This window comes from Chionomys nivalis, chromosome X (assembly GCF_950005125.1).
Source record: "Chionomys nivalis chromosome X, mChiNiv1.1, whole genome shotgun sequence".
Taxonomy (NCBI): domain Eukaryota; kingdom Metazoa; phylum Chordata; class Mammalia; order Rodentia; family Cricetidae; genus Chionomys; species Chionomys nivalis.
This window is the reverse complement of record NC_080112.1, coordinates 790,316-816,937: the sequence shown is the minus strand read 5'-3', so window position 1 is coordinate 816,937 and position 26,622 is coordinate 790,316. Positions and strand designations below refer to the sequence as shown.

Here is a 26,622-nt window from a genome sequence, read left to right as displayed (position 1 = left end):
AAGTCACAGTGGAAATGTCTTATCACCCATAATTGCATCTGACATTTCTGTAACTGAAAACAGCTCTGTGCCATGCTTCATAGGACTTCTTATCTGGTCCCCTACAGACTTCCTTGGAGAATGAACAGGCCTCTTTCTATAACTTCAAAATGGTATCTCTGAATTCTGCAATCTCTTTAACCCTTTTCAGTCATTATGTAATCTTCCTGTTTGTTTATTATTGTGTGAAGTATCAAATATTTTCCCTTGATAATTAATATTACTATTAAGGTTAATAGCCAATAATTAATATTAGTAGTTAAGATAGAAATAAAAGAACCCATTTTCCAATAACCAATTATCAAGGTAAATTGGAACTACTTGCCAAACCATAGTCAATAAAACCAATATAACTTCTGAATTTATTTATTCAATAAATTCTGACCTTGTGGAAAGATAGAAAAATATCCATCTAAGTTTCTAACACAGCATCTTCATGATGGGTAGGCAAGGAATTAGAGAACTGGGAGAGGAGCATCTTAAAACTTTCAAAGGTCAATGTATTACTAAGCAATCCTCAAATTTTTTTTTTTGATTTTTCGAGACAGGGTTTCTCCGTAGCTTTTGGTTCCTGTCCTGGAACTAGCTCTTGTAGACCAGGCTGGCCTCGAACTCACAGAGATCTGCCTGCCTCTGCCTCCCGAGTGCTGGGATTAAAGGTGTGTGCCACTGCCGCCCGGCTCTCAAATTATTTTTTACTGCTTGTTTAAGAAATGAAGTAGAAGAGTAATTTGGAGGTCTAAGTTAGCCACAGAACTAAAGGGTGGACTAATGACAAGTAATATAACTATCCATTTCTTTCTGGCCCCAAACTAGTAGTAGCTGAAAGGCAAACTTGTAGCAATTAAGTTTGGTTAACTGTCTCCTATCTCAAACATCCATGCTGAGTTTTGAACCACATAGAACATCCTTTAACTGACTGCAACATTACACCAGAAGCAATAGAATGAAGTTAATTTATTCCTTGGTAGCCTGAGGAGATAGAATACAGTTTTCACACCCATCAATCAAGTTATCCTCAGCAGAATGCAATTTCAGGCCTATTTCAATAAAACCCTTAATAAACAAAGACTTGATACAACTTGGTTCTTTGCTATGTTCCTACAGGGCTTGCCTTATTCTTTCTTGCAAGATATAATATCCTTTCCCTACACTCTGACTTCATTAAAAGTTTCCTTAACATTTCTTCTGGTCTCTTTTTTATCTGAGAAAGTAGTCTAGGAAAGATGTCCCTAACCTTAGGCCATACCACAAAGGATTGAAGTGAGTGTCCAATTCTCCCTTAATAGTAGGCCCTTTAAGGGATAGAACCTAAGTCTGGCATGATGTTACATATCTTTAATTCAAGCACTCTGGAGGCAGAGGTTAACAGATCTCTGAGTTTGAAGCTGTCCTGGTCTACTTCCACTTAGGGAATCCAGAACAGCCAGAGATACACAGTGAGATGAGAGGGAAGAGGGGATGATATAGAGAAGAGAAAGAACGTAGTAGTAGGACATTGGGGGGCATTGTCTTCAAAAGGAATTGAGGTAGTTCTTGTGGAATTACTTTTCTCATAAAAGATTAAGTTGTCATAAAAGAGAAAACCTCATCTTGAATGAATCTCTAATCTCTTATATTGCCATATAATCTTTCCCTCTCATAGATGCTTCTACTATTGTGGTGCTAATTTGCCATCTGGATCTCAACAGAGCTGCATAGAAACTAATGCCATGACACTGAACCTTTAGAAGTATGAACTAGATAAATATTTTGTATTTATAAAGTACTGAGCTCTTGTTGTTTGGATGTGAATGTCCTTCAGAAGCATCTATGTTTGGAACAGTTGGTCCCATACAGGTGGCACAGTTTTGGAATATTTCAGGAACTTTGGGAAGTAGAATCTTGATGCAGGAAGTAAGTTACTGGGGGTTGGGCCTTGAAGTTTATTGCTTGTCCCTACTTCTTGTCTGCTCTCTTCTTCCTGATGGAATGTTATTAGTAAGGCAGAGAGTTAGTATCCTGACTGCATAACTAAGTAAAAAAACAAACCAATAAAACCCCTTATATTTGGAGAAAACAAACAGCCAGTGTTCCCACCTTTAATTCTAGCATTATGGAGGCAGAGACAGGCAGATGACTGTGAAGTAGAAGAGTGGTTCTCAACTTGTGGGTCACAATCCCTTTGGGGTTGCAAATTGGATATCCTGCATATTAGATATTTATATTATATAAAATTAGCAAAATTATAGTTATGAAGCATCAATAAAATAATTTTATAGTTAGGGTTACCACAACATGAAGAATTGTATTAAAGGATCACAGCATTAGGAAAGTTGAGAACTACTGATTTAGAAGTTAGCTTCATCTACATAATGAGTTTCATGCCAGCCAGGGTTATATAGTGAGACCCTGTCAAAAAATTTAAAAAAAAGAGAAAATTTTAAAACCACCAAAAAAGAATGAAAAAACCTTAATTTAAAAATGCAGTATGCTCTCCTTCACACTTTTCTCTCCCCATCTCCCCTCACCCCCATCCCACCCCACCCCCAAGATTCCAATTTTTTGCCTGGCAATCTTGTCTATTTCCCATAGCTGGGAGGATATCTATATGTTTTTCCTTGGGAGAGGATGAGGGGAACTGGGGGAATCGGGGTGATTGGGGATAAAGGAAGGTTGGATAGGGGAGCAGGGAAACTCTTATCTTAGTTAAGGGAGCCACCTAAGGGTTGGCAAGAGACTTGAACTTGGAATGGCTACCAGGTGCCCAAGGCAATGTCCCCAGTTAGTTCCTTGGGGCACCTGAGGATAGGGAACCTGAAATGAAGCTATCCTATAACCATACTGATGAATATCTTGCATATCACCATAGAACCTTCATCTAGCGATGGATGAAGATAGAGACAGAGACCCACACTGGAGCACCGGACTGAGCTCCCAAGGTCCTAATGAGGAGCAGAAGGAGGGAGAACATGAACAAGGAAGTCAGGACCATGAGGGGTGCACCCAACCACTGAGACAGTGGGGCCGATCTATGGGGAGCTCACCAAGGCCAGCTGGACTGCGACTGAAAAAGCATGGGATAAAACCGGACTCTCGGAATGTGGCGGACAATGAGAGCTGACGAGAGGCCAAGGAGAATGGCACGGGGTTTTGATCCTACTTCATGTTCTGGCTTTGTGGGAGTCTAGACAGTTTGGATGCTCACCTTCCTAGACCTGGATGGAGGTGGGAGGACCTTGGACTTTCCACAGGGCAGGGAACCCTGACTGCTCTTGGGACTGGAGAGGGAGAAGAGGAGTGGGGGGAGGGGGAGAGGGGCGGGAGGAGGGGGAGGGAAATGGGAGGCGAGGAGGAAGTGGGAAAATTTTTTTTCAATAAAAAAAATGCAGTATGTAACTAAAACAAGAGTTCTCAAAAAATGAAACATAAATTCCAGAGAAACATTTTTAAAAATGTTCAACACCCTAATTATGGTGTCTCCTCTGCCAGGTGCTCTGGGAATCCAGTTGAAGAGAGGGAAAAGGGATTATATGAGCAAGGGGGGGCGTCAATAACATGGCAGGAAAACACAGAGAGCTGATCTGAGCTTGTGGGAGATCACAGACTCTGAACCGACAGCTAGGGAACTGGCATAGGACCAATTTAGGCCCTCTGCATCTGGGTGACAGTTGTGTAGCTTGGTCTTTTGTGGGACTCCTAGCAGTGGGACATGTCCTTGACACATGAGCTGGCTCTTTGAAAGCTATTCCCTATGGTGGGATGCCTTATTTGGCCTTGATATAGGGGTGAGGAGGAGGAGCTTGGTCCTGCCTCAACTTGATATGCCAAGCTTTGTTGCTTTCCAAGGGAGACCTTACCCTTTCTGAATGGAGATGGAGGAGTGGATGGGGGTGGGGTGGGCAAAAGGGTGGTGAGGGAGGGAATGGGAAGAATGGAGGGAGGGGAAACTGTGGCTGGTATGTAAAATAAAATAAATAAAAAATGAAATAAAAAATTCACATATAGGAATAAAAAATGAAAGTTGATTTAAAAAAGACATATGGACCAATGGAATCAAATTAAAGACTCTGACATCAATCCACTCACCTATGAACACCTGATTTTTGACAAAGAAGCCAAAAGTGTACAATGGTAAAATTAAAGCATTTTTAAAAAAAAATATTAGATTTTTTTTTTAAAAAAACCAATCCAAGTTCCCACTTCCTTCCCTCCTCCCATTCTCTCCACACACCCTCTTAATCCTCAGAGAGGGTAAGGCACATTGCTTTGTGGAAGGTCCAAGGCCCTCCAATTATATCTAGACTGAGCAAGGTATACATCCAAAGAGAATAGGATCCCAAAAAGCCAGTTCAAGAAGTAGGGATAAATCCTGGTGCCACTGCCAGTGGCCCCTCAGTCTGCCCCAGCCATGCAACTGTCAACCACATTGAGAGGAGATAGTATGGTCCTATGCTTGGTTTGTTCCCACTCTGGCTGGTATTGGTGAGCTCCCATTAGCTCAGGTAAACTGTTTCAGTGGGTGTACCCATCATGGTCTTGACCTCTTTGCTCATATTCTCACTCCTTCCACTCTTCAACTGGACTTTGGGAATTAAAGCATCTCTAACAAATGGTGGTGGCATAGCTGGATGTCAAGATGTAGGAGATTACAAACAGATCCTTATCGATCACCATGCACAAAACTCAAGTCCAAGTGAATCAAAGACTTCAGCATAAATCCAGTTACACTGAAGCTTATAGAAAAGAAAGTGGGAAGTATGCTTGAATGCATTGGCACAGGAGACCACTTCTTAAACATAACACCAGTACACAGATAATGAGAGCAACAAACAATAAATGGGACCTCCTGAATCTGAAAAGCTTCTGAGGCAAAGAATATGGTAAATAAGACAAAATGACAGCCTGCAGAATGGGAAAAGATCTTCACCAACCCCAAATCTGACAGAGGATTGATCTCCAAAATATATAAAGAACCCAATAAACTAGACATCAAAATACCAAATAACTCAATTTAAAAATGGAGTACAGAGCTAAACAGAGAATTCTTGACAGAAGAATATCAAATGATTGAAAGACATTTAAAGAATTGCTCAACATCCTTAGTCATCAGGTAAGTGCAAATCAAATTACTCTGAGATTCCATCTTACACCTGTCAGAATGGCTAAGATTAAAATCTCTGATAACAACTTATGCTGGAGAGGATACAGAGTAAGGGGAACAGTCCTCCACTATTGGTAGGGGTGCAAAATTGTACAACTACTTTAGAAATCTGTATGGTGATCTCTCAGAAAATTGGGAATCAATCTACCTCAAGACCCAGCATTACCACTCTTGGGGCATATACCCAAAGGATGCTCAATCATACCACAGTACACCTGCTCAACCATGTTCATAAAAGCATATTCCTAATAGCCAGAACCTGGAAACAACCTAGCTATCCCTCAACTGAAGAATGAATAAAGAAAATGTGGTATATTTGCACAATGGATTATTACTCAGTTGTAAAAAACAATGACATCACGAAATTTGTAGGCAAACGGATGGGAACTAGAAAAAAAATCGTCCTGAGTGAGGTAACCCAGACCCAGAAAGACAAGTACTAGATGTAATGCAAAGGATAACCAGACTACAACTCACAGTCCAGAGAAGTTAGGTAACAAGGAGGACCCTAAGAGGGATGCATGGATTACCCTGGGGAGGGGAAATAGATGAGATCTCCTTTGTAAACTGAGGGTTGGGGATGTTAGAAGGGAAGGGATGGGGGTTGAGAATATGAGGGAATGGGATGGTAGAGTTGAGGGAGGGATGGAGTGGGAGAGCAATGAAAGAGACATCTTGATAGAGGAAGCCATTATTGGGTTAGGGAGAAAACTGGTACTAGGGAAACACCCAGGAACCCATAAGGATGACCCCAGCTAAGACTCCTAGCAATAGTGGAGAGGGAGCCTGAACTGGCCTTCCACTGTAATCAGATTGGTGACTGCCCTAACTGTCATCATGGAACCTTCATGCAGTAACTGATGGAAGTAAATGCAGAGATATAAAGCCAAGCACCAGACCAAGCTCTGGAAATCTAGTCAAAGAGAGGGAGGAGGGATTGTATGAGCAAGGGGTGTCAAGATCATGGCATAGAAATTCACAGAGACACAGAGAGAACTTGTGGGAACCCATGGACTCCAGGGCAACAGCTGGGGAACCTGTATGGGACTGAACTAGGCCCACTGCAAGTGGGTGACAGCTGCGTAGCTTCATTTGTTTGAGGGGCCCCTGGCAGTGGGACCAGGATCTATCCCTGGTTCATGAGCTGCTCAACCTTGATGCAGCCAGGAAGGGCTTGGTCCTACCTCAACTTAATGTGCCAGGCTTTGTTGACTCGCCATTAGAGGCCTTACCCTTTTGGAGAAGTGGATAAGGGGTTGGTTGGGGGGGGGTAGTTGGAGGAGTAGAGGGAGGGAATTGTGGTTGGTATGTAAAATGAATAAAAATTTAAAATAAAAAAGACTTTGAAAAAAATTGTTATCTACAGCCCACATATGTTGTGTTTTTTGTTTTGCCTTAAATAAATGTTTCCTAATTTCTATTGAAAAACATTTGGGTGGGAATGGGCAATAAGGCAGGGTAGAAGGAAGGAATATGAAGAGGTATTTGTAACACTAATTTCATTTTGAATAAGTCACACCCTGGATCTGAGCCAAGGAAAGAAACATCTTTATCCCTGAACCCAGGACTAAAGACACGAGCCCTGACTCTGAAACCAGTGCCCAAAGAAACACACTTTGTCCCTAGAATCAGAGCTAATGAAAGAAATAAGCCCTGGTCCTAAAATTAGAGTCAAAAGGCTAAAAAGGACCAGTGAAAGAAACACAGTTTGGCCATGAAATCAGAGCCACCTCTACTCCTGACCAACAAGACTACCCAATCCCTGAGCAGGGAAAACTAACCAATCCCTCTTCTCCCTGGGAAAACCCCACTCTTTCCTAAGAAGTCCTAAACAAAATAAGCCTCTCTGCCTGTTCAGTTAGAGGCTGCTGTTCATCCCTCCTAGGGCAGAGGCAGTCACTCTCCTGGACTCCTTCCCAAATAAATCTTTCTCAAAAGAGTTCTTGGGTGATGATCTTCATTTGCAGGCACAGGATAGAAGAACCTATCTGGGACATCCCTTAGGGGACTGAGCTGAAAAAACTTTGCTGAGATGCTCCCTCATGGGAGCTGAGCAAGGTGGAGCAGAACCAAAGAACCTTGCTGGGATGCTTCCTAAGGGGCGGGGGGGGGGGGGGTTGAGCAAGGCGGAGCAGAAAAAGTAACAACTTTTCACTAGAGTCAGAGGAGATTGCGACATTTCTTCAGGGGCTTCTTCTCCTTTAGCCAAGTGTTAGCAGAAGAAATAACATCTTGCGCTGGAGAAGAAGTGAATAGCTCTGTTAGGACATTCTCTAAAGGGAACAGACAGAGCTCAACTGTAGCAGCTCTCCAGGAGAACAGGATCCCTATATCCTGCTGAGAGACCATCCCCCACCACACCCCAGCTTCAGATAGCCTGGCTTCCTGATGGTCAGGACACCTGTCCTCCAGGGCTGAGCTGTCCTATTGTGGCTCCAACCTCCAGAGCTGTCCTACTGTGACTCTAAGTATAGCTGGGCTTTGCAGTAAGTCAGAATATCTCTGCAACTCCACAGTTGTAACACATTCCCCTACATTTGGGTGCTAAAACCCAGGATAGACTCTCTTGAGGTCTGTGCTCTCCCCCTGGGGTCTGAGCCTCACTGGAACCCTATTCCTTAACTCCAGTCCATCTACAACAGACTCATCTTCTGGCTCACTGCTCAGCATTCCATCCAATAGCATCAATTAGGTGAGTTTCCTCTTTGGTCAGTGTAAATGTTTCCCTGGGTCTGAGGAAGTAACCGTTGAGTGTCTGGCTACCTTCTAGTACTCTAAGGGGAGGTACCCCCAGCCACAGTCTTCAAGGATACAGCTGGCCCTCTTCACCTGACCCTACTGCCTACCCTTGGAGTTGCAATCAGGCAGTTTCCTTAGGCCAAATTGGGTTATAGCATCCTTTCCTGTCTTCTCCTATCCTCCTCAGGAAAATCTACAAGAGCCTCATTTTTCCAGTCCTTTTCCTAAGAATGAGATCTTCCTCCTAGAACTCAGTTTTCTCTCACCTTCTCATCTCTACGGAAGCCCCGGTACCAGGCACCCAAGTCTCTCATAGGCTTAGCTAGGCTAAGCTTGCTACATTTGACCCCTGTTGAATTGGGTGATGACCCTCTGAATGGCTTGGTTCTCATTCAGTTCTCCCTGAGTCCAGAGTATTCTCACGACTACAGGCAGCAGTGACCTTTTCCCTATCCTCCCTTATCCTTGGGAACTCAGCATTCCATACCCTCCCATTCCCTTTGGGATGCCTCCTAGAAAATATCAAACCTTTACATCTGACACCTGATTTGAAAGGCCCTAAACTTGTTCGCCTTTGTAATAAAGTTTGACCTCAATATCCCTTAGATAAACAATCTAAATGGCCGCTGAATGGCACACTAGATCCCAATATTATTTGGGACCTTTACAACTATTGTGAGTGATTGGGGAAATGGAACGAGACACTCTATGTTAAAACTTTCTCTAACTTTTGCTCCAAGCCTTCTCTTTGTGCCTCCTGTTCCTCCACCTAGTTCCTGCTAGCTATGAAGTCAGAACAGGATGAATCCACTACTACCTTTGATCCAGCTAATAAGTCTCTCTCTTATAAACAAAAGTCCACAGCTCCCTCTCTGATGTGGGATTCCCATCTGTATGCTGCGAATATGTTTTATTGCCATTGGTTAATAAAGAAGCTGCTTTTAGTCAATGGTTTAACAGAGTAAAGTCAGGCCGAAAATCTGAACAGAGATGTATAGAAAGATTAGGCGGAGTCAGAGAGATGCCATGTACCTGCCAAAGGAGACAGAGACCCTGTATCCTTACTGGTAAACCATGAGCATCCTGGTAAAATACAAAATAATGGAAATGGGTTAATTTAAGATATAAGAACTAGATAGCAATATGCTTAAGTTATTGGGCAAGCAGAGTTGTAGTTAATATAGTTTCTGTGTGATTATTTTGGGTCTGGGCAGCCAGGAAACAAATGAGAAGTCTCTGCCTACACCTCTCCTCTGGCACCTTCAACTTCCCTTTCTCCTTCTTCAGTGACAGGTTGTCCAGGTCAGCTCTCCCTGGCACCCTCTTTCGGCCCACTAACAGCTCTTAGTTCTCCTGCTACTCATTCCCACTCTGCTATGAAATCTCCTGTACCAGCCCCATTCCTAGCTGGTCTCCACAGGGCTGCCCTTAAAACAGTAAATTATAAAAGGGACTACAAGGTCATCCAGGAAAGATATTAAAAACCCATCTCAATTCCTCAACCACCTTACAGAGACCCTCTTACAACATACCAACCTGGATCCTGAGACCTCAGATGGAAAACAACTCCTTATGACCTCCTTATTTTCCTAGAGTTTCCCAGATAATAAGGTTAAACTTATATGTTTAAGAGAGGATCTCTGACATCACAGGCAGAAGCCTTAGCTGTGGCCTTTAAGGTATATCATGAAAGAGACGAAAAAGATTTTAAACAAAAGTAGCTGATGCTGGCTAAAGCCTCTCAGCTGGCCAAAGTAGAAGCCCAGGCTCCCTCCTCTCCAAAAGCCCAAGAACCTTCACATCCTTGTTATTAACGTGGTCAGGAGGGTCACTTGGTCAGACTTATCCAAATCCTTGGAAACCACCCAGACCATGTCCAAGGTGCCATCAAAAAGGACATTGGGACACTGAATGCCCCCATGCTATGAGGAACATGGGGATATCAAACCCAAACCATCCTTCAACCAACCTCCTTAGTATGTCCATGGATGACCAACAAGGCCCAGGGTCCTTTGGCCCAACTGCTGCCATTTCCAATAGAGAGCCTCGGGTAGCCATCACAACTTTGGGGTGATACATCTTATATCTCAATACTGGCACCACTTTTTCAGTCCTGCTGCATACCTCAACCTCAAAGACAGACCTCAGAGTAAAGGGGTGGGAAAAATTTTCCAAATAAATGGACCTAAGAAATAAGCTGATATAGCTATTCTAACAAAATAGACTTCAAACAAAAATCAATCAAAAGAGAAAAAGAAGAACATTTTCTATTTTGTCACAGGAAAAATCCATCAAGAAGAAATCTCAATACTGAACATCTATGCCCCAAATATAAGGGCACTGCCGTATGTAAAAGAAACACTTCTAAAGCTTAAATCACACATTAAACCACACACACTAATAGTGGGAGACTTCAACACTCCATTCTCACCACTGGACAGGTCTGCCATATAGAAACATAGCAGAGAAGCCGGGCGATGGTGGCGCATGCCTTTAATCCCAGCACTCGGGAGGCAGAGGCAGGCGGATGTCTGTGAGTTCGAGACCAGCCTGGTCTACAGAGCTAGTTCGAGGACAGGCTCCAAAGCCACAGAGAAACCCTGTCTCGAAAAACAAAACAAAAAAAAACAACAAAAAAAAGAAACATAGCAGAGAAATAAGGAAACTAACAGATGTTATGACTCAAATGGATTTAATAAACATCTATAGAACATTGCATTCAAACATAAAAGAATATACCTTCTTCTCAGTGGTATACTACAGAATGCAATAAGTTTTTTATTAAGTACATGTCAATAGAGGAATAATATCCAAAATATATAAAGAACTCAAGAAACTGGAGATCAAGGAAACAACCCAATTAAAAATGGGGTACTGATTTAACAGAGAATTCTTTTTTTTTTTTTTTTAAGTTTTTCGAAACAGGGTTTCTCTGTGGTTTTGGAGCCTGTCCTGGAACTAGCTCTTGTAGACCAGGCTGGTCTCGAACTCACAGAGATCCACCTGCCTCTGCCTCCCAAGTGCTGGGATTAAAGGCGTGCGCCACCACCGCCCGGCTAACAGAGAATTCTTAATAGAGGAAACTCAAATGGACAAGGAAAAAGAAATGTTCAACATTCATAGTCATTAAGAATATGCAAATCAAACCTACTTTGAGATTTCATGTTCTATAATTAGGAATGGCTAAGATCAATAAAACAAATGATGGCTCATGCTGACAAGGGTATAGAATGAATTGAACATTCATGCATTGTTGGTGGGAGTGCATACTGGTATAATCACTATGGTAATCAGTATGGAAATTCTTCAGGAATATGGGAAATGATCTATATCAAAGATCCTGTTATACCACCCTTGGCCATATACCCAAAGGACTCTTCATCCTTCCACAGAAACATATGGTCAACTGAAGCACGAGTAATAAATACTGAGAGGCAGATATTGGGGTTCAACCTGAAGACCAGCAAAACAAAACAGCCAGCCACTGGCTCTTACCTCTACCTCAGTCTGAAAATGTTGATCCTGCCTCCCAGAAACCTCAGAATGAAATGGAGACTGAGAACTGTCTCCTCCCATCTTATAATCCTCTCTAGTTCTTGGATTAAGGGCATGCATCACTACCGCCTGGTTTCTAAGGCAAGATAGTGTGGCTACTGGGATTAAAGGTGTGCATCATTGCTGCCTGGTCTTAAGGCTGGCCAGTTTGACTGTTTTACTTTTCTAAATTTCAGGCAAGCTTTATTTATTAAAATACAAATGAAATGCCACTACAGTCAAACATGTTCATTGCTGTTCTATTCATAATAGCCAAAAACTGGAAACAACTTAGGTGTTTGTCAGTGGGTCAATGAATAAAATAAAATGCCTCCTAATAATATTCTGCTTTACTAATATATCAGTGCCTTGCTCAGCCACCATCAGAGACGCTTTCTCTTGCAGCAGATGAGAACAGGAATAGAGACCCACACAGTGAGAGAATTGGGGAGAATAGGAAACTGTGGAATACTAAGCCCTAAAAGGGATGTCTCCATCAAATCCCTCCATTCAGGGCTCCAAAAATGCTGCCAAAGAGAAGGCAGAAAGGGTGAAAAAGACAGAGGGATGGAGGACTCCAAGAAAACAAGGCTTTCCAAATCAACAGTGTAAACCGCCTTGGCGGGTCAGTTAGTCTAGGGATTGTAACCCGCCTGGCTGGTCAGTTATTCCAGGGTCCCGGAGAGGCGCTATCTGAAAGACATGGGCGGGAGACAGGAAGGAGGCCAAGCAGGGTTTGTCAAAGCCTCCATTTATTAGCATAATGGTTGTGGCTTATATAGCCCCTGGATGAAGAATTTGGGTTGGGATGGGGGCAGAGTCAGGAAGGGATCTTGCTGCGATGGTCCAAGCGGGTCACGAGGTCATTGGCCAGGAGGTTACGATCGGTCAGGTCATGATTCCTCGGTCAGGACGTCACGAGTTGACACACCTAGTTCTCTAGATAGTTAGAATGTGGGGCGGGTTCCGCTAACAGGTAGCTCTCTGTTAACAGATAATTGGGTGTGGGATAGGCTCTGCCAATAAAACAGTTCTAAATACCGTTAGGGTGTGGGGCTCTCTGCAAACCTCCCAGGGCAATGGTCCCTGCAATAATTTGGGGGGGGGGAATGGCTCCTGACACAACAGGATCAAAGCTCATATGAACTAACAGAGACTGGGGCAGCATGCACAGTGTCTGAAGGGGTCTGAATGAGATGAGAAACTAGAGCTGAAAGGAGAAGTGGACACACGCCTCCATTCCTAACCAAGAAGCTATCTCCAACTGATAATCGTTTGCAAATGAAAATTTAGTTTACTCCAAGGGAGTCTCACTGGGGAAACAAACTATTTTTTTTTAGTTGTGAAGCAAAATCTAGGATCCTTTCTTTTTAATTTTTAAATTTTTTTTTATAAAAAGAAAACAAACTATCTTTTTTCATTTTACATAAAAATCCCAGATCCCACTTCCTTCACAAACAAACTGTTCTTAAAAGTAGTCTGCATCCCCAGCAGTAGGTGGCCAACAGAAAATAAACACAAGGCATCATTGGAGATTCCTTATCTCATAATGATTTTACAGGGCTCTAAAACATTTTATTTTAATTATGTATACATATACATATATTATTTCTCTTTTTTAATTGTACAGGTTGTTTGCATATATATTATTCCTTCTAGTTTTATGTTTTTATGAGATTCCTAAGAATGCAAAGGAATGGGTCTCTGTGTCTATATCCTTTACTTGTTCCCTTTTGGGGGCTCTTTTCCTTCTGTTTGTTTGTTTTGTCCTACTCCAATGAGTTAGCTTTTGTTTTATCTTTTTATATTTTATTTTATTATTATCCCTTAGAGGCCTGTTTGTTTTCTAAGGAGAGACAGAAAGGGGATGATCCATATGGGAGGGGAGGTAGGGAGAAAGTGAAAGGAATAATGGTAGGTGAAACGATAATCAGTATATATTATATGAGAAGAACTATTATAAATCAAATGAAAAAAGAAATCAAGAAAGAAATTAAAAACTTTTTAGAATTGAATGAAAACGAAAACAAAACATACCCAAACCTATGGAACACAATGAAGGCAGTTTTAAGAGGCAAATTCATAACACTAAGTATCTCCATCAAAAAAAATGGAGTGATCTAATATTTGTAACTTAACAAAACACTTGAATGCTCTAAAAAAACAAAAAGAAATAATAAAAAGAGTATATGGTAAGAAATAACTAAATTCAGGGGTAAAATCAATGAAATAGAAACAACATCAGACCTGGTGCCCTGTGGTCTGAGTGGACAGAGTCCAGTGGGGTGATGGGCACCACTACAGTGAACAGGTATGTTGTTGAGAAATGAGAGAGGAGGAAGCCTAGAATTGGTCATGCATGGAGGAGAGAAGCTGAAATGAAGATGCAATATTAGTTGATGTGGGATGTCCTTCTGTATATGTGTTGCTTTTATTGGTTGATGAATAATGCTATTTTGATCAATAGCTTAGCAGAGTAAAGTCAGGTGGGAAATTTAAACAAAGATAGAGAGAGTGAATAGGTGGAGTCAAGGAGATGCCATGTAGCTGCTGAAGGAAAAAGATACCACAACATTAGTGGTAAGCCACACCCTCATGATAATACATAGATTAATAAAAATATGTTAATTCAATATGTAAGAGCTAGCTAGAAATATGCCTGAGCCATTGGCCAAAGAGTGTTGTAATTAATATAGTTTCTGTGTGATTATTTAGGTCTGGGTGTTCGGGAAATGAAAGTACAATCTTTGTCTACAGGCAGTAAGGAACAAACTGATATGGGTGATTTACCCTGCTAAAAGGGGCCATGTGATGTCCCAGTTATATGCTGCCACTGGGGGCCATATCTGATTCTGTGGACCTACTTCAGCTGGAGTCTGTGTTGATGTCTGTGCCTGGTGTTACCACCAAAGGTTATGTGGATGCCTGTCGTCTGGGCTGCCACCTCAGGCCATGTTGGTGTCAGAGAGCCCCACTGACTCCAGGGTCATATTATCTGAGTGGCCTGCACTGCCACCCAGGGCCATAGTGATGTCTTGACCCAACCTACAGCAGAGGGCCATGTCTTGGTCCTTGTCCCTACTGTATCTGAGATCTGTGTTGATGTCTGTGGCTTGTGTTATCACTGGGGGTAATAGGAGAACTGCCCTTGTGACCTGGGCACCAGAGAGCTGATCCAGCCTCTCACTGGCTACCTCAGTGGAAAAACTGACCCCAGTGGCATGGGACCAGGCAGAACAAAAACTTTCTTCTACAAATTATTATTAATGACATAGTGTTATATCCACAAATCAGTGCCTTGTTCAAGCCTCATCAGAGAAGCTTCTTGTAATAGATGGAAACTAACACAGAGATTCACAACTGGACAATGCAGAGAGTGAAAGACTTTGAAGCACTCAATCCTAAATGGGGTATCTTTATCAAACCCCTTCCTTCAAGGCTCGGGGATCTACATGGAAGAGGAAACATTGTAAGAGCCAGAGATAATGGATGACTCCAAGGAAACAGTATCTTACAGACACAAAAGAACTGATGAACATATTAGCTCAAAGAGAATGTTTTTGTAGCATGCACAAGATCTTCACAAGTTCAAGCCAGATGGAGTTCCATCACTGAGAGGGAGAAGTGGATACAGGGTCCCACCCCTAACCAAGAAGCTATGCAAATTATATCTGCTGGCAAATGGAAAGTCACTCGATATAATAACTATCCTCAGGGCAGGATCCATACTCAAGATAAGTTGTCCAACACAAAATGAACTTTATATTTTTTGAGTGTGTGTGTGTTTCATTTGGCATTTTAAAAATCTTATTGATCTTTCTTTGCTTTGATTTTTTAGAGATAAGGTTTCTTTGTATAATAGCCCTGATTGTGCTGAAACTGATATATAGACTAGGTTGGCCTCAAACTCACAGAGATCTGCCTGCCTCCTGAGTGCTAGGATTAAAGGGGTGTGCTACCACTGCCTGGCTTTGTTTTGACTTTTCATTTTTGTGTTTCTTTTTGTAAGAGAAGGAGAGATAAAGAGAGAATGTATAATTTGGTAGGGAGGGAGGTGAGAGGATCTAAGAAGAGTTGGGAGAGGAAAAACACATGCTCAAAACATCTTGTATGAAAAGATAGGGATGTAAGTGCTAGCAAAGTATTTGATAAAATTCAATTGTAATTACCAACAATATAGAAATTGAAGAATTTTTTGAGAAGAATTCTTAATATGTAGCTCTGGCCCTGTCTAGAACTAGCTATGTGGACTAGTCTGGCCTTGAATCCATAGAGATTCAACTGTCTCTGTCTCCCAAGTGCTAGGATTAAAGGTGTGTACTAATATGCATGGTCAGAAGGAAACTTTTTATACATAATAAACAGTATTTGCTTAAAAACAACAGTAAACATATTAAACATGGGATACAATTCCATTTCAAGAACAAAGCAGGCTTATTTGTGTGTATCTCTATGTGTGAAACACAACACATTAGAGCAATTACTGTTTTCTGTTTACCAGGTCTTGTCAGCATTATGTATCTTAAAAATAAAATAGGTGCCACTGGGGTGTTTTTGTTGCATGCCAAGTGATATTTTTGGCCCTTGTCACTACAACTCTGTAACTCTTCTCCTTAGCTTCTGTGTCATATCCACCTATATCCTCAGCATATGGAGAATATTATAGTCTGAGTATGAGGGAATGGAACTTTGCGTTGAAGTAGTAGTCATATAAGTAAAAATGGACAAAATGGAAGGAACATAGAAAGAAAGAATTGGGATACATTTCTGGTACAGCTAATCAGGGATATAAAATTAGACAAGTATAGCCAACAATGCTAAGGATTTGAGTCTGTTTGTTTAATTTTCTCAAGCTTACCTCTAGAGAATAAATTTCCAAGGTTTTCCCATTCTTTCATGTAAAAGACAGATCTTAACCTCCATTCATGGTTTTGACTGATAAACTAAAGTCTTTCATGTAGAGACCCCTCTAAGAAAATCACATTCTCATAATACATGTCTGCATTTCTATCATGTATGAAAGTATTAAAAGTTCAACCTTTTTGTTTGTATGTCCATAAGCATTCATATTAACCCATAGGAAGAAAATTCATTTTTGGAGCTTATAAGCTGTAGCATCTGTCAAAAGCTCCTTAACGTTTTCATACACTTTTGCCGGGCGGTGGTGGCGCACGCCTTTAATCCCAGCACTTGGGAGGCAGAGGCAGGCGGATCTTGGTGAGTTTGAGACCAGCCTGGTCTACAAGAGCTAGTTCCAGGACAGGCTCCAAAACCACAGAAAAACCCTGTCTCGATAAACAAACAAACAAAAAAAGTTTTCATACGCTTTCATGGAAGAAGTAATTACATACCTTTAAAGTTCCAGTGGAATTCCCTCGATAACTCAGCCACTTCTTTCCATCAAGACTATACATGATGATAAACTGAGAGATGTAGAGGCTGGAAAATTTCTGACGAGCACCCTGCGTCTTGATGCCATGAATAATCATTGGAGCCAACAGATCTACCTACCAATGAAAACAACAACTTACTTTAATCTATTATATTAGATTCTTAAAATAATTATTTATTGCTATTAATTATCCACTTAGGAAAACTGTAGTGCTACAAATTACCTTGCATGTTTGGAGAAGCAGGCAATGTTGAAATATGAACATGTAAGTATTTAAAGCCATGGAACATATGGTAGGAATGAGTAGGAAAGATATTTATTGAATTATCTATTTTCTGGCAAACCAGATCACATACAAATCATTGAGTCATCTCCTCCTCACACACATCCATGGGGCTGCACATATGAACCAGAATGGCATAATGCTTTACCAATACTTCTGTACCAGCCAAAATTAATTGTTATAACTAGTACTGTTATATTTTTTAACAGTTAAATATGTAAAAAGTAAACAACTTCACCTATGTATGGAACCAGTTATTTCAGTTTGACTATAAATAGATATGTCTCTCTATTGGGAAGTGAGTAATGTGTTAAGTTCCACGATATTCTATGTCAGTTTTCAGGCAAAAAACAATGCAAACATGACAGCTGCATAGCTCTAAGGTGGCTGTCAATTACTTGTATCACATATTGCTTTTCAAGCCAGTTCAATTACTTGTGTACCTGTGGGTCAGACTGTTTTATACCTTTTATGTTTTGCCAGCATAACAGATGCCTATCTGAACTCCCTTTCTTGTAAATATCCCCCTAAACTCCCACTTTGCTTATCTGTTCAAAGTGGAACAGATAACATCAACTCCCTTAAGATGCAGTATTCTGTATCTTAATAAAGATTGAATAATAATACAATTAAAGGAATTTGTAATTGGTTTAATTACCACATTAACCAATGAGAAATGACTATCAAGCTAAAGTGGCTATTGTGCACATTATATAATATAATGGTTCACATAGGATGCAAGAGCCCTGGCTCAGCTACTTTTTGTGGGGTGACTTGTAATGCTTTATAACACTTCTGTGTTTTGGTGTTCTTAGTTGAAATGATGTTTATACTAGCATCTAACTCATAAAACTGTGGTAATAAGGATTTACTAGCTTGGTTTTGTTAAGCACATATTAAGGAAGTCTGTGTCAATATTTTGATCATGACTTTGCTAGAGCAGTGAAAAAAGTTCACAGATGTATTTAGTAATTGATGTAAAATTGAGAAGAATAGGAAATACTTTGGGACACAGAAGCTCTGCAAGTTAAAGCAGTGGTCCAGATCTAGTAATTGGAAAGTTAACCGAATATGTCATTCAAAGTTTATTATTTCCTGTTTGGGGTTCTAAAAGGGACCATAACTTGTGTTTGGGCAGAGAGGCTGAGTTGGCATTTCCAAGCTATCCTCAGCTGCTATGTGTCAAGAGAAAAGACCCCTCTCCTCCAAAAGATTTCACTTATCTGGCTTTGAGGGGTCATAGGCCTGATTGATCTTAGGTTAAATGATATTATTTTGGGGTATTTTTAGTTAAAGAAAATGTCACATTAAAATGACTTTTATGGGCCAGGTACATGGATCATTGAGTAATATATTAGTTGTACAAGCATGAAGATCTGAGTTTGGATCTTTAGACACAGAAACTGGGGCAGCCACTATGGGAACAATGTAGAGGTTCCTCAAAAGCTAGAAACAGACCTACAAGAACTATCACATGATCCAGTTATACCATTCTTGGGCATATATCCAACGGACTCTATTTTATACTATAGAGATGCCTGCTATACATTCATGTTCATTGCTGCTCTACTCACAATAGCCAAGAAAAGGCCTAGATGTCATTGTCTATCAGTAGACAAATGGATAAAGAAAATGTGGCAATTCACACAATGGAATATTATATAGCTGTTATAAAAATGAAATTATGACATACTGAAGAACATGAATGAAGCTAGGAGCAATCATTCTAAGTGAGGCAACCTAGATAAGGCAGATAGACAGATGTTACTTGCTTTTTCTCATTTGTAAATGTTAGTTTTGAATATTCAGAAATATGTGGAGACTGTTTTCCTCCTACTGAATTGCCTCATCCAGCCTTGATATGAAAGTTTGTGCTTAGTCATATTGCATCTTGTTATGCTGTGTTTGGTTGATATTCCTGAGGGGCCTGCTCTTTTATGAAGGGAAACAGAGGAGGAGTGGATCTGGGGGAGAGGAAAGGTGGGGGTCTGTAAGGAGAGGAGGGAGGGAAGGCTGCAGTCAGGTTGTACTGAATTGTATGAGAGAAGAATACATTTTAAAATAATGCTGGACTGAATGTAAAATGTTGTCTGGGACGGTGATATGTAAGTTTTTTCCCCTTTAAATAAATAACCATTATATTAATCATAATTCCAAACTAGCGTGGATTTTTTTGTGAGGCCTTCGCCCTCATATCTCTACTGTTTGTACTGGCTTTTGGGAACCTATTCTCTTTGGATGTATACCTTGCTCAGCCTAGATGTAGTAGGGAGGGCCTTGGGCCTTCCACAAAGCAAAGTGCCTTATCCTCCCTTAGGATTGGAGGGGAGTGGGGGGGAGGGTATGTGGAGGGAATGGGAGGGGAGGGAGTGGGAATTTGAATTTTTTTTAAAAAGAATCTAATAAATTAAAAAATAAAAAAGAATATAGACTACAAGGTCTTGTAAGGTCGTAAATTCAATTATAGATATCATTGTGATTTGTAGGGACATAGCCCCACCCATTGGGGGCGTGTTTGCCTCGGGCTAATGTTTACGGATAAATCTGTCGGGCATGAGCCCAGCAGCCCTTTTTCTTTTGTTCCGCTTTTTCAGTGCTCTGTGGGAACCTGTGGTCCTGTAAGTCTATTTCCTTATTAAAGCTGTATATATCTATATAATCTGTCTACATTCATTTGCGCCACCACATTTGGCGCCCACGTGGGGCTTGCGCCCACGACCCTGAGATTAAGAGTCTCATATGCTGTGTTGGGGAAGGGGATTTGCTCTTGTCTCCACAGGTGAGAAAAAATTGTGGATTCCATCAAAATTGATAAAGGTTCGTTTTGATAAAAAAAAGCCAGTTAAAAAAGATAAATAACAATTCAATCACATGGATGACAATCATACTGATGATAAGTAATACAAATAGGTTGGGGGCAGGGTTCTCTTCTTATCTCCACAAAAAAATACCCATCTTCAAAGAATTTAAGGTACCCCTAATATTTAATTACTGATGGAGGGACTTGTTCTGTAAATATTAATATATATATATATGTCTTAAACTTTCTTTGCTTTTCCTCATATCTGTGTCTTTCTTTATATGTCAGTATATGTCCTTGTTGTTAATGTTTAAATTTCCCATAACAAACAACAAATTTTCCTACAGTAATCTTTAAAGTTTCCAGGATAAAGATGGGGCCCCACAACATCAACTCCATCTGGTTTTTATAACGTCATGATTTTTTTTTTTTAAAGCGCTATTAGACCTGTTTTTTGGTACCAACTACAAGAGACAATTTCGAATGGTGCACATTTTTGACAACACTCTGGTCGAAACTTCTCAAAACGCTCTGAGACTAGTTACAATTTTCTTAGGTCAAAGGTTAATTTGGGAATTTTACCATCATTTGCTTTCACAGGACCCCCTAAGAAAAACGTCGCCCCCATGTCAGCTAGAAGCAATCTTAGAGGACGACATCCCCTCTCCCAACAGAGTTTGCCCTCAGGGTTGGGGACATCTTTTAATGGTTGGTTTAGGGTTGAGGGGATGGGGTGATATTTTTTTTTTTTTAAAAAAAAGGGGGGGTAACTGGTTTTTTGGGATGATTGGTATTTGTAAATTACTGTTTATAAAAAATTGTACTGGTACTGTTTCTTGTATATTGATATGTTGAATATTAAATATGAGTGTTCCTACCTCTATTTTTGTATGAGTATGCTTATAATTTTGTCTATATTGTATTGATACATCTACCATATTACATTGTACATTTCTACCTCTGATACTATGACATTGTTTACAGTTAAAGATCATTGTCTTCATATATTACACAGTTGTTTATTCTTTTAGTCTTCAAAGTTAGATAGGTATTAAAAATTATATGTTTGTCATATTTATTTTTAAGTTTATCAGGTCTTTTAGTTACATAGAGATTATATTTAGTATAGATAGTATGATCTTCAGCCTCTTCAAAGAGCTGTAGAAAATGGCCTTTAATCTAACCTAAAATTTCTGTGCCAAAGAGACACAATTACTCCTGGCAACACCACTCTACTCCCGAGAGAACGTTGAGTACAAAAGACACTCCACTGGGAGCTTGTCTTCTTGACAAAACTGGCCTTTGGGTTAAAAAAAAGCCCATACCTCAACTTCTGACAAAGATACAGAATATCCCTAAGTGGATAAAACAGGATTGTCTTATCTTGCCAAGACAGGGTAAGATAGTCCTAAGAAAGTTCCTTGCCTTTAATAATGGTATGCCAGTTATGTTAGGCCTTAGCCAAAGTTGGTTGACTCAACATTGCAAACAAGACTTTGGGTGATTGCCCAGGTAGTCAGTTGTCTCTGTCAATTGTTGCACATTTTGGATATCTCTCGATTGTTAAGTAATATTTATTCCCTTCTCAGATCTTTGACGGAGTTAAAGATTATATAATTGTAGTTACTCTCTATGTTATTTAGACTCCTTGAGATAAAATGTTTAGCAAAAGTTTTGTTCTCAATATTGTTTGTTATATTTATTATTTGTTATTATTGTATATAGTTATATTTGGTTTGGTTCTATCTTATTTAGACAAAAGGGGGAGATGTAAGGACATAGCCCCACCCATTGGGGGCGTGTTCGCCTCGGGCTAATGTTTACAGATAAATCTGCCGGGCCGTGAGCCCAGCAGCCCTTTTTCTTTTGCTCCGCTTTTCCAGTGCTCCGCGGGAACCTGTGGTCCTGTAAGTCTATTTCCTTATTAAAGCTGTATATATCTATATAATCTGTCTACATTCATTTGCGCCACCACAGTGATTTTATATTCCAAGTAGAAAGAAATGGGACACATCTGTTTTTTCAATTTTATTCCCAAGTGTGTTAGGATTTTATTGCTGTGAGGAGACACCATGACCACAGAAACTCTTCTAAAGTAAAATATTTAACTGGGGCTGGCTTACTATTCAGAGGTTTAGTTCATTACTGTCATGGCTGGAAGCATGGTAGCATGATGGCTGACATGGTGCTGGAGAGAGAGTTGAGAGTTCTACATCTGGATCTGCTCGCAGTCAGAAGAGAATGTCACACTGGGTGTGACTTGAGCATATGAGTCCTCAAAGCTCACCCCCATTGACACACTTCCTTCAATGAGGTCACAACTACTCCTAATAGTGCCACACCTCCCAGTAGTGCCTCTCTCTATGTACCTATGGGGGTCATTTTTATTCAAGACATCACACCAATAATTTCTTTTTGAATATTTTTATACAAATTAATAAGTCATTCTATTTTACAGTTTCTTCATATGTAAACTGATGTTTTATAGGAGAGACTACAGAATAAAAGGGTGTATATAATGTTTTGAACTTGTTGAATGTTGATATATTTCCCATAGTTTTCTGACCTTGATCCAAGAAAAGGGCTCCTTGGTACTCCAGGCATTGATTGATCCAGAATGATGAAGTCTTGCCAGGTTTGGGGCCCACTGTCCTTTGTCCAAGGAAGAAGAGAAAGATTACATTATTATATATTCTACTGTAATTATCTTAAATTCTTTGGAAAAACAGTATTTTCTAGAGAAAGGTTAATCCTCATGGAAGAGATAGAGAAAAGCATAAAAGTTTTGTAGTATCACAGTACTTATTACTGTTTATTTATTTATTTATTTATTTTTTAATTCTTATTTATTTATTTATTTATTATATATACAATATTTTGTCTGTGTGTCTGCCTGCAGGCCAGAAGAGGGCATCAGATCTCATTTCAGATGGTTGTGAGCCACCATGTGGTTGCTGGGAATTGAACTCAGGACCTTTGGAAGAACAGGCAGTGCTCTTAACCACTGAGCCATCTCTCCAGCCCCTGTTTATTTATTTTTTGATGTTGCATATCCCATGTTCTACTTTTTGTGGGGAGGCAGTACTGGGGAATGAACCTGGGCCCTTGCATGTGTTAGGCAAGTACTCTACCACTGAGGTATATATGCACTCTACAAGTGGTACTATAATATTTCTTTATCATGTTATGTACATTTATTACAGAAAAGTCAGAAAATTTTAAAGAATAGTAAGAAAATAAAAGAAATAAAAAGCATGATACTTCCATCAAGAAACTCTTCAAATAATACCCAAACCTCTTTTTTTCTTTCTTCTTTAGAGGTTTGACAAACCATTTTATATCAAAGGCTAGATAGCAAGTACTTTAAGAGTGGCATATTATATGGTCTCTTTTTTTTAACTACATAACTGCCATTGCAGCCATACATGCTATGTAAATAAATGTGTGTGATTGTGTTGCAGTATAAGACTTTTTATAGACATTTCAACTTGAATTTTATAATTTTAACATGTTATATTTAACACTTAAAACTTTTTTAAGTCATCTAAAAATGGAAAAGTTGGGCCAGTGAAATGTCTCAATGAGTAAAAGTGCTTGTCACTAAGGTTGATAACTTGAGATTGATCTACATACCTGGAGAGAAAAGACTCATGTAGGCTGTCTTCTGACTTCTATATGTGCACATAGACATGTGCGCACACACACATAAATAAGTGTAATAGATTTTTTTTAATTAGAAAAGTTAACTATCTGGGAAAAGGAAGCAGACTGGAAAAGTGGGAAGAGAGGTATGACAGGATAATAGAATAGAATCAAAGTACATTGTATTCAAATAAGAAAACAAAAATGTCACAACGAAAGCTATACTTTTGGATAAGTAATATACACTAAAAACTGAAAATTATTCTTAACTCATGAAAATAGGTAATGGACCTAAAGACAATGATCTGTAAACCCTTATTCTAGAATAATGTGTGAGGAATTTTATAGACTCTATTAAAGCTTTAATAAAACCGTTCAGAAGCAAATGTAGCTTCCTACTATGCTCAGTATAATGAACTCATGGGAACAGCACTAAAGTGGGAAGGCTATTTCAGGAGTTAGTGCCATTGCCCAGGTAAGAAATGAAAGTGGCCTGAACTAAGAGCACTTGTTGGGAATGACCCAGGTTCAATTCCCAGCATACTCAAAGCAGGTCACAACCACCTGTAACTCCAGTTTAAGGGAATTCTTTTCTGGTCTCCATAGGCACCAGGCATGCCAGTGGTTTACAGATGTATATGTAGGCAAAACATCCATATATATACATAAAAATAGAAAAGCATGGAAAAAAGTAGATTGGTTATTTGAAACTCTCTAACAGGAATGAAAAAAATTATCATCCCAGATTCTTAAAACAAAAATCATAGTATTTACCATAGTGTCCTGAAGCCGTAATCTGAAAATCTCTGATGCTTCCAGAAGCAATTCCCAGAGGAATCTGGCACTCTGAAATCAAACACAGAAGCTATAAATGACACAGAACCCATGAAAACAAGGATACATTAATTACTTTTAGCTAAGTGATGTTTCTCTTACCTTGTTTAAAGTTATATCCCCAAACTCTTCCATGTGAAGTTTGTAAGTTATTGTTGGTAAATGAATCAAAATTAAGTCCCCAAATCTACTACTGTGAAATTTAAGACTGTTTAAGCACCAGTTTGTTACATACCATAGATTCATATTCAAAGGGTACAAAGCTTCAACCTCCTCTGAGAACTTTAATGGTTTCTATCAGCAATATTCATTTTAAATTTAATAATACAAGCTTATATTTATTTCTTGACAAAGACAACCACTTCAAAAAGGAGTAAAGTTGTATAGAAATAGACTGAATATTTAGTGAGCTTTACTCACGTTTGTTGTACACCAGAAAAAGAGTGCTCATTCCAGCCTGTAAGTGCTCGCCAATAAGGCATTCTACTCGCCAAATGCCAGCTCTGGATGGTAGCATTTCCACTGTCTCAAAAACTCCTTTTAAAATCAAAAGAAACAAAAAATTATTTTATTAAAAATGAGTATAAAATGCATTGACTTATTTACAATATGTATTATCACAATAAGCTACCAAATTCAGTTCCATCATTCTCAGATCTCTCAATAAGTGCGAGACTTTTTGTGTACATTTTTGCTCTGAAAAATACTATAGGTGTCTTTACTATTGACCAAATGTTACTTTCAAGGGGAAGAGAAATCACAGTAAGATCATCGTGGGTCCACAGTACTAGGCAAGGGGATCTCAAGTTGCAAGAAGCTGGAAGGAGGGGAGAAGCTGAACAGGTGACTCGGAGTTTAAGAATGCTAGTGCTCTTGCAAAGGACTTGAGTTTGATATCTACTACAGATGTCAGGCAGCTCAAAACTACCTGTAATTACAGTTCCAGGGGTTCTGATCATCTCTTTTGGTCTTCGTGGGCACCAGGCACCTATATGTACATACCAACACAAATACAGACAGACACACACACATTCACACACATAGACACACATGTACTCACAAATATACTGTTTAAAAATAATATTGTGTTTTTATCAACACTTTCATTAGTGCTTCACCAATATATTAGTTCCATGCATAAGCAAATTAGTCTTGATAACTACTGGTGCCATGTAGGTTTTGAGGGGGAAATGACAAAAGGTTCTTAGGAAAGTACTATATGGTACTAATTATTAATTTCTAGTAGTTTTCATATACTTGAAATTATCTTGTTCATTTGCTAATTTATTTCTCTCTCTGTATAAGATAAAATTACTAGAAAAAATAAGACATTTTAAAAAGGTGCTTCTCTGTTTTGTTATTGATTATATCACCATTTAAAGCAAATATTCAAAGCACACAGAAACTAGAAAAAAATGAATAAACTATCTCACACCTGGGTAGAGGTTATACACTGCCATTTTGTACTCTTCTTTTTTCCGTACAGTGAACACATGTCCACTGAAATGAATAGATTGGATATTCTCATTGCTGCCCATGCTGAGAAGATACCATCGAATTCTTTGATCTTGAGCCATTACTAAACCCGGTAGGGTATCCATCACATAACCATTGATTGCTGGAGAAGAACAGAGAAGATTATTAAAATATTTCACTGAAGTTTCCTTCCTTGTTCTCCATAGAAAATCCTGATACTCATCAGGATTTCATTTCTCAATACTGTTCAAATGTCTGGCTCAAAGCTCATTTGAAAAAGTACACTACATTTCACAATGAATAATATTTATGTATTGATTATGTTACCATGGAAGCGATAATTCTCTTTCACAGTGGGGTCTTCCATCTGGATATTGCAGGGTATCTTGCAGTTCCTTTCCAAATTTTCAGTGAAGTACCAGCTCTTGGTCTCATCAAAGATAGTGAAAAACAGAGCAAATTCCTGTACTGCCACTTGTCTACCAAGCGCAGGATTCAGCGTGTTTGTGTGGCAAATCAGAAGGGGTCCAATCAATCCTGAGTGCATATCTCTTTCCTAGAGTTCCCAAGAGGGCATTAATTGTATTAGTGTAAGTTCTCTCTTGGCAACGTACCATTTATTCTCTACAGTAGATTCCAGAGTAATATTTCTAACACAGAAAAGTGATAATACTTCCTTCACTTCAAAACTTTTCATTGTGTTTAGGATCTATAACAAAATTCTTAATATAGAGGATAAA

At 39.5% G+C, this 26,622-nt stretch overlaps 1 protein-coding gene across 2 annotated transcripts in view; it reads right to left on the bottom strand.

Moving 5' to 3' along the window:
* F8 (coagulation factor VIII) overlaps positions 1-26,622 on the bottom strand; it is a 132,725-nt gene that overhangs the window by 17,961 nt on the left and 88,142 nt on the right. For both annotated transcript variants that reach the window (XM_057759896.1, XM_057759897.1), the window contains exons 17-22: positions 26,210-26,438; positions 25,842-26,024; positions 24,827-24,943; positions 24,347-24,418; positions 22,497-22,582; positions 16,807-16,962 (exon numbers count right to left, since the gene is read on the bottom strand). In XM_057759896.1, coding sequence (XP_057615879.1) covers positions 16,807-16,962; positions 22,497-22,582; positions 24,347-24,418; positions 24,827-24,943; positions 25,842-26,024; positions 26,210-26,438 — 843 coding nt within the window. The remainder of the gene's footprint in view (positions 1-16,806; positions 16,963-22,496; positions 22,583-24,346; positions 24,419-24,826; positions 24,944-25,841; positions 26,025-26,209; positions 26,439-26,622) is intronic.